The following is a 10,000-nucleotide window of genomic DNA, read 5'->3' as shown; positions in this document are numbered from 1 at the left end:
CGATAGAGACAGACGCGCACAGGTCACCTCTAACTCTGTTGTCCCCATCCCCCCCTCCCTCCTTCCCCCCCTCCCTCCCCCCCCCCCCCCCCCCCCCCCAGCGGACCCACTGTGATTACACCTGGGCTGGACCGCGCTAGCATCAGTCATCACAGACTGACCCGACACGCCCAGTTACACCTCCCTGGACTACAGGACAGTGACGGTACTACAGTTTGTCTTATCACCTGAAGGGGGGAATTAAAAAACTTCAGTGCACTGTGCCTACACATGTTGCGACCACAATGCAAGGAATGAATGCATTCGCCATGTATCCGAACGAAGTCTGATCCAATCACTTTTAGATTTACTCCAGTTTAATCCTGAGTTTAAGTTTTGTAGAGTTCAAGATCTGATTTTAGGCATGTTTAAGCCTCCAGGAAAATCCGTGTTGAGGTTCTTAATCCACTGTTTTTCATTAAAACGTCTTTGTCCTAAAACTGTCCAGTTAGGATTGTGTTGAAGTCCAGCGCATTTTAGAGCTTCAATGCCGTGAGCCATGAAATGTTGCACCGATCTTGTGGTTGTCTTTTTGGCATTGTTAATATTGTATCTGTGTCGTCCCAGCCTAGTACCTATTGTTTTACCTGTCTCTCCGACATATTGTAAACCACATTTTTCACATGTGATTAAGTAAATGCAGTTGCTGGTTCTGGCTGTTATTTGTTGTTTAATCTCTAAAACGCGTTTTGTGGTTCTATTTTTTACTAATTGTTTGGGTTTGAAGTATTCTGGTCCCTGGCGTGCTGGTGTGGGAGGGGGGGGGTCCACGGTAGGACGTAGCGCGTGGAAGGAACACGTTATTCCAACCAGTTCCTTTCCCCTCCATCAGGCGCCCCGGCTGGCCAGGGGGAGGCAGTATATAGAGACCTAGGATTACTGCATGTTTTTTTTTTCTTCTGAGGGCACTATACCTACACTTGGGGACGCAGCGAGAACATGCAAACTCTGCACAGACACACAGAAACATGCAAACTCCACACAGACACACAGAAACATGCAAACTCCACACAGACACACAGAAACATGCAAACTCCACACAGACACACAGAAAGGCCCTTTGGCTGAATCAGACTCAGTCACCCAGGGGTCTATAGCGAGGGGACAGACATGTTACCGCCTGATACCCACAATAAATGGTAAATGGTGCATTTATATAACGCCTTTATCCAAGGCGCTTTACATAGATTGTGCATTACATTCACCCATTCACACACACACACACACACACACACACACACACACACACACACACACACACACATTCACACACCTTTACATAGATTGTGCATTACATTCACCCATTCACACACACATTCACACACCATTACATAGATTGTGCATTACATTCACCCATTCACACACACCTTCACACACAGATTGCGGCGGAAGCCATGCAAGGTACCAACCAGCTTGAAGAGGTGAATGAATGTCTTACCTGTCCCATAGCCTGAAGAGGTGAATGAATGTCTTACCTGTCCCATAGCCTGAAGAGGTGAATGAATGTCTTACCTGTCCCATAGCCTGAAGAGGTGAATGAATGTCTTACCTGTCCCATAGCCTGAAGAGGTGAATGAATGTCTTACCTGTCCCATAGCCTGAAGAGGTGAATGAATGTCTTACCTGTCCCATAGCCTGAAGAGGTGAATGAATGTCTTACCTGTCCCATAGCCTGAAGAGGTGAATGAATGTCTTACCTGTCCCATAGCCTGAAGAGGTGAATTAATGTCTTACCTGTCCCATAGCCTGAAGAGGTGAATGAATGTCTTACCTGTCCCATAGCCTGAAGAGGTGAATGAATGTCTTACCTGTCCCATAGCCTGAAGAGGTGAATGAATGTCTTACCTGTCCCATAGCCTGAAGAGGTGAATGCATGTCTTACCTGTCCCATAGCCTGAAGAGGTGAATGAATGTCTTACCTGTCCCATAGCCTGAAGAGGTGAATGAATGTCTTACCTGTCCCATAGCCTGAAGAGGTGAATGAATGTCTTACCTGTCCCATAGCCTGAAGAGGTGAATGAATGTCTTACCTGTCCCATAGCCTGAAGAGGTGAATGAATGTCTTACCTGTCCCATAGCCTGAAGAGGTGAAGGAGGTGAAGGTGAAGGTGGAGGTGAAGGTGAAGCAGCTAAAATCATCGGCACTACAGAATTACCCAGTCTCCATAACATATACACCACGCGCTGTATGAAAAAAGCCCATAACATCATGGAAGACACCAGCCATCCCGCAAATACCCTGTTCAAACTACTCCCTTCCAAAAAACGCTACCAGAGCATCAAATCTCGTACCACCCGTCTCAGTAACAGTTTTTACCCCCAGGCAGTCAGGCTGCTGAACAGCTGACCTCAAACTGTATTGCACTTCATTTCACTTGCACTTTCTTTTCCTGTTTTTCGTCTTTTTGTTGTCCTGTGTATGTAAGATTGTGAGTGCTCTGAGCAAAACAAATTTCATTGTATGTATACTCTGTATTTATACAAATGACAAATAAACCTGAACCTGAACCTGAATGTCTTACCTGTCCCATAGCCTGAAGAGGTGAATGAATGTCTTACCTGTCCCATAGCCTGAAGAGGTGAATGAATGTCTTACCTGTCCCATAGCCTGAAGAGGTGAAGGAATGTCTTACCTGTCCCATAGCCTGAAGAGGTGAATGAATGTCTTACCTGTCCCATAGCCTGAAGAGGTGAATGAATGTCTTACCTGTCCCATAGCCTGAAGAGGTGAAGGAATGTCTTACCTGTCCCATAGCCTGAAGAGGTGAATGAATGTCTTACCTGTCCCATAGCCTGAAGAGGTGAATGAATGTCTTACCTGTCCCATAGCCTGAAGAGGTGAATGAATGTCTTACCTGTCCCATAGCTGAATGTCTTACCTGTCCCATAGCCTGAAGAGGTGAATGAATGTCTTACCTGTCCCATAGCTGAATGTCTTACCTGTCCCATAGCCTGAAGAGGTGAATGAATGTCTTACCTGTCCCATAGCTTGACATTTCTACAGTTGTTGGTACAGCAGCCTGCCGATATCAGGGCTGAGAGAGGGGCGAGAGACACAGAGGAGAGGGGAGAGAGAGAGAGAGAGAGAGAGAGAGAGCTCGTTAATTTTTTTATTGATAACGAGTACCTTATCGATCAGGCTTATCGAGCCGGGTTCTTATCGAGCCGGGTTCTTATCGAGCCGGGTTCTTATCGAGCCGGGTTCTTATCGAGCCGGGTTCTTATCGAGCCGGGTTCTTATCGAGCCCACTATATATAAAGTTATAAGTATATTTTAATGCAGTACTTTTATAACAGACAGAAGGCAATAATTGACCTTTTTTACTTTTGGAAAAAAATATTGAAGAAACTGTTAACTGGTTAATATGTATACTGTCACTTTAAAGGCGTAATTTTTTACTCTAAAACTGCCTCCCCCTGGCCAGCCGGGGCGCCTGATGGAGGGGAAAGGAACTGGTCGGAATAACGTGTCCCTTCCACGCGCTACGTCCGGCCGGGGAAATTCCCCTCTGTCAGGTGAAAAGAAGCAGCTTGGACTCCTCATGCATAGAAGGAGGCATGAGGTCAGTCCGCTGCCCCCCCCAGGTTGGCAGAGGAAGTGTAGCGCCCAGGATTACATTAGATAATTGGCACTGGGTGAAAAGAAAACTGGGTTACAAAATCGTGGGATAAAAATGTAAGTAAAATAAAAATAAAAGCGTAATTTTGTTTACCTGATTGGCAGGTATATCGATGCACTTTCAGACTGACATCTTTGTGCTGACACAAACAACAACATCTCATGCATTTCTTGATTGCATCTTGTCTTGATTGTTTAAACATGACGTCATGGGCCGCTATGCTCGATAACAGGCTTGATAAGCCCACAGCTTATTGATAACGGGTACTCAATAAGCTTGTTATTGGATTTTATCGGGTATCGGGTATCGAGCTCCATCCCTACTAATGAGTCAATAACAATGACAAAAAACTCCCATATCTGTTGGGTGAAGTAGACTAGCCTCGATACCCAGGCTTTCATTTCGTCTGCGCGGAAAATGAAAGCCTGGAGGAACGCATTGGCTGCCTCGGTCTAGAAGTGGGAGTCAACGCTTCCGGGTGGGCGTCGCTCCAAATTATGTGACGTATAGCGCTTCACTAGGTGGGAGAGGAGTGGCCAGGGCTGACGGACAGATCGGTGAGATCCAATCAGGGCGTGCGCAAATCTCAGCCGCGACCCGCCCCTATAGACCAGAAACTTAACACGTTAGCTCAGGCTAGGTGAAGTACAACAATGTGCAAAACACAGCGGCGAGATCTGTGAGCTGCTGTGACAGGAGAAGGATGTCAAATGGAATACAAGCACCTTAAGGAATACAAACCATTGTGTGTGTATAAACGTCTCCTACATGGATGTATATTTTACATCCATATATATTGTCTCTGACAGAAAAGGCACAATCTTTTTAATAGTGTCACAAGATATAGTCTAAAGTATTAATGTAACACAGCTCTGTTCACGCCTTTATTTAATTCCTATTTATAACCAATATTTATTTGTAAATACACTGTTTTAGTTTGATTGGCTTGTTCCAACTCTGCTTTGGCAATGTAACCGTATGTCTTCTCGTGCCAATAAAGCTCCTTTGAATTGAATTAAATTGAGAGAGAGAGAGAGAGAGAGAGAGAGGTGAATTCCAATAGTTTTGCAGACTCGTTAGTTTGACGAGCTGCAGCTTGAATTACCTGTTCGACGGCCCAGATGAAAAACGACTCCGTAAAAACATGAGACCGTATTGAATCGTTCCACTTTAGGCTACGCTGAGGAATTGTGTTTTGTCACAAAGAAAAGTGTTATCGGACAATATGACTGACTGGGGATATCACTGTCACTCCTCCTACATCACTGTACAGTCACTGTACAATACACTGTACAATACACTGTACAATCACTGTACAATCACTGTACAATACACTGTACAATCACTGTACAATCACTGTACAATACACTGTACAATCACTGTACAATACACTGTACAATACACTGTACAATCACTGTACAGTCACTGTACAATCACTGTACAATACACTGTACAATACACTGTACAATACACTGTACAATACACTGTACAATACACTGTACAATACACTGTACAATCACTGTACAATACACTGTACAATCACTGTACAATACACTGTACAATACACTGTACAATACACTGTACAATACACTGTACAATACACTGTACAATACACTGTACAATCACTGTACAATCACTGTACAATACACTGTACAATACACTGTACAATCACTGTACAGTCACTGTACAATCACTGTACAATACACTGTACAATACACTGTACAATCACTGTACAATCACTGTACAATACACTGTACAATACACTGTACAATACAATACACTGTACAATACACTGTACAATACACTGTACAATCACTGTACAATCACTGTACAATACACTGTACAATACACTGTACAATCACTGTACAATACACTGTACAATACACTGTACAATACACTGTACAATCACTGTACAATACACTGTACAATACACTGTACAATACACTGTACAATACACTGTACAATCACTGTACAATCACTGTACAATACACTGTACAATACACTGTACAATCACTGTACAATCACTGTACAATCACTGTACAATACACTGTACAATCACTGTACAATCACTGTACAATACACTGTACAATACACTGTACAGTCACTGTGACAATACACTGTACAATACACTGTACAATCACTGTACAATCACTGTACAATACACTGTACAATCACTGTACAATACACTGTACAATACACTGTACAATACACTGTACAATACACTGTACAATACACTGTACAATCACTGTACAATACACTGTACAATACACTGTACAATACACTGTACAATACACTGTACAATACACTGTACAATCACTGTACAATACACTGTACAATACACTGTACAATCACTGTACAATACACTGTACAATACACTGTACAATACACTGTACAATCACTGTACAATACACTGTACAATCACTGTACAATACACTGTACAATACACTGTACAATACACTGTACAATACACTGTACAATACACTGTACAATACACTGTACAATCACTGTACAATACACTGTACAATACACTGTACAATCACTGTACAATACACTGTACAATACACTGTACAATACACTGTACAATACACTGTACAATCACTGTACAATACACTGTACAATACACTGTACAATACACTGTACAATACACTGTACAATACACTGTACAATCACTGTACAATACACTGTACAATCACTGTACAATACACTGTACAATACACTGTACAATACACTGTACAATCACTGTACAATACACTGTACAATACACTGTACAATACACTGTACAATACACTGTACAATACACTGTACAATACACTGTACAATACACTGTACAATCACTGTACAATACACTGTACAATACACTGTACAATCACTGTACAATACACTGTACAATACACTGTACAATACACTGTACAATACACTGTACAATCACTGTACAATCACTGTACAATACACTGTACAATACACTGTACAATACACTGTACAATACACTGTACAATACACTGTACAATCACTGTACAATCACTGTACAATACACTGTACAATACACTGTACAATCACTGTACAATACACTGTACAATACACTGTACAATACACTGTACAATCACTGTACAATACACTGTACAATACACTGTACAATCACTGTACAATACACTGTACAATCACTGTACAATACACTGTACAATACACTGTACAATACACTGTACAATACACTGTACAATACACTGTACAATACACTGTACAATACACTGTACAATACACTGTACAATACACTGTACAATCACTGTACAATACACTGTACAATACACTGTACAATACACTGTACAATACACTGTACAATACACTGTACAATACACTGTACAATCACTGTACAATACACTGTACAATACACTGTACAATACACTGTACAATACACTGTACAATCACTGTACAATACACTGTACAATACACTGTACAATACACTGTACAATACACTGTACAATACACTGTACAATCACTGTACAATACACTGTACAATACACTGTACAATACACTGTACAATACACTGTACAATACACTGTACAATACACTGTACAATACACTGTACAATCACTGTACAATACACTGTACAATACACTGTACAATACACTGTACAATACACTGTACAATCACTGTACAATACACTGTACAATACACTGTACAATCACTGTACAATACACTGTACAATCACTGTACAATACACTGTACAATACACTGTACAATACACTGTACAATACACTGTACAATACACTGTACAATCACTGTACAATACACTGTACAATACACTGTACAATCACTGTACAATACACTGTACAATACACTGTACAATACACTGTACAATACACTGTACAATCACTGTACAATACACTGTACAATACACTGTACAATCACTGTACAATCACTGTACAATACACTGTACAATCACTGTACAATACACTGTACAATACACTGTACAATCACTGTACAATACACTGTACAATACACTGTACAATACACTGTACAATACACTGTACAATACACTGTACAATCACTGTACAATACACTGTACAATACACTGTACAATACACTGTACAATACACTGTACAATACACTGTACAATCACTGTACAATCACTGTACAATCACTGTACAATACACTGTACAATCACTGTACAATACACTGTACAATACACTGTACAATCACTGTACAATACACTGTACAATACACTGTACAATACACTGTACAATCACTGTACAATACACTGTACAATCACTGTACAATCACTGTACAATACACTGTACAATACACTGTACAATACACTGTACAATACACTGTACAATACACTGTACAATACACTGTACAATACACTGTACAATCACTGTACAATACACTGTACAATACACTGTACAATACACTGTACAATACACTGTACAATACACTGTACAATCACTGTACAATACACTGTACAATACACTGTACAATACACTGTACAATACACTGTACAATACACTGTACAATACACTGTACAATAACTGTACAATACACTGTACAATACACTGTACAATACACTGTACAATACACTGTACAATACACTGTACAATACACTGTACAATCACTGTACAATACACTGTACAATACACTGTACAATACACTGTACAATACACTGTACAATACACTGTACAATACACTGTACAATCACTGTACAATACACTGTACAATCACTGTACAATACACTGTACAATACACTGTACAATACACTGTACAATACACTGTACAATACACTGTACAATACACTGTACAATCACTGTACAATACACTGTACAATACACTGTACAATACACTGTACAATACACTGTACAATACACTGTACAATACACTGTACAATCACTGTGACAATACACTGTACAATACACTGTACAATACACTGTACAATACACTGTACAATACACTGTACAATACACTGTACAATCACTGTACAATACACTGTACAATCACTGTGACAATACACTGTACAATACACTGTACAATACACTGTACAATACACTGTACAATCACTGTACAATACACTGTACAATACACTGTACAATACACTGTACAATACACTGTACAATACACTGTACAATACACTGTACAATCACTGTACAATACACTGTACAATACACTGTACAATACACTGTACAATACACTGTACAATCACTGTACAATACACTGTACAATACACTGTACAATACACTGTACAATCACTGTACAATACACTGTACAATACACTGTACAATCACTGTACAATACACTGTACAATACACTGTACAATCACTGTACAATACACTGTACAATACACTGTACAATCACTGTACAATACACTGTACAATACACTGTACAATCACTGTACAATACACTGTACAATACACTGTACAATCACTGTACAATACACTGTACAATCACTGTGACAATACACTGTACAATACACTGTACAATACACTGTACAATACACTGTACAATCACTGTACAATACACTGTACAATCACTGTGACAATACACTGTACAATACACTGTACAATACACTGTACAATCACTGTACAATCACTGTACAATACACTGTACAATACACTGTACAATCACTGTACAATACACTGTACAATCACTGTGACAATACACTGTACAATACACTGTACAATACACTGTACAGTCACTGTGACAATACACTGTACAATCACTGTACAATACACTGTACAGTCACTGTGACAATACACTGTACAATACACTGTACAATCACTGTACAATACACTGTACAATACACTGTACAATACACTGTACAATACACTGTACAATCACTGTACAATACACTGTACAATACACTGTACAATACACTGTACAATACACTGTACAATCACTGTACAATACACTGTACAATACACTGTACAATACACTGTACAATCACTGTACAATACACTGTACAATACACTGTACAATACACTGTACAATCACTGTACAATACACTGTACAATACACTGTACAATCACTGTACAATACACTGTACAATACACTGTACAATACACTGTACAATCACTGTGACAATACACTGTACAATCACTGTACAATACACTGTACAATCACTGTACAATCACTGTACAATACACTGTACAATACACTGTACAATCACTGTACAATACACTGTACAATACACTGTACAATACACTGTACAATACACTGTACAGTCACTGTGACAATACACTGTACAATCACTGTACAATCACTGTACAATACACTGTACAATACACTGTACAATACACTGTACAATCACTGTACAATACACTGTACAATACACTGTACAATACACTGTACAATAC

General features: G+C 39.8%; 1 protein-coding gene across 1 annotated transcript in view; it reads right to left on the bottom strand.

Moving 5' to 3' along the window:
• The window catches only part of LOC308313398 (uncharacterized protein), a gene marked incomplete at its 5' end in the record, with an annotated part of 39,616 nt that overhangs the window by 977 nt on the left and 28,639 nt on the right, over positions 1 to 10,000 (bottom strand). Inside the window, one exon of the mRNA XM_080760498.1 lies at positions 3,017 to 3,074. Within this exon, the coding sequence (XP_080616624.1) occupies positions 3,017 to 3,074 (58 nt within the window). The remainder of the gene's footprint in view (positions 1 to 3,016; positions 3,075 to 10,000) is intronic.

This window comes from Protomyctophum bolini (genome assembly GCF_963924005.1).
Source record: "Protomyctophum bolini genome assembly, chromosome: 3".
Lineage (NCBI taxonomy): Eukaryota > Metazoa > Chordata > Actinopteri > Myctophiformes > Myctophidae > Protomyctophum > Protomyctophum bolini.
This window is presented reverse-complemented; position numbering and strand designations above follow the sequence as displayed.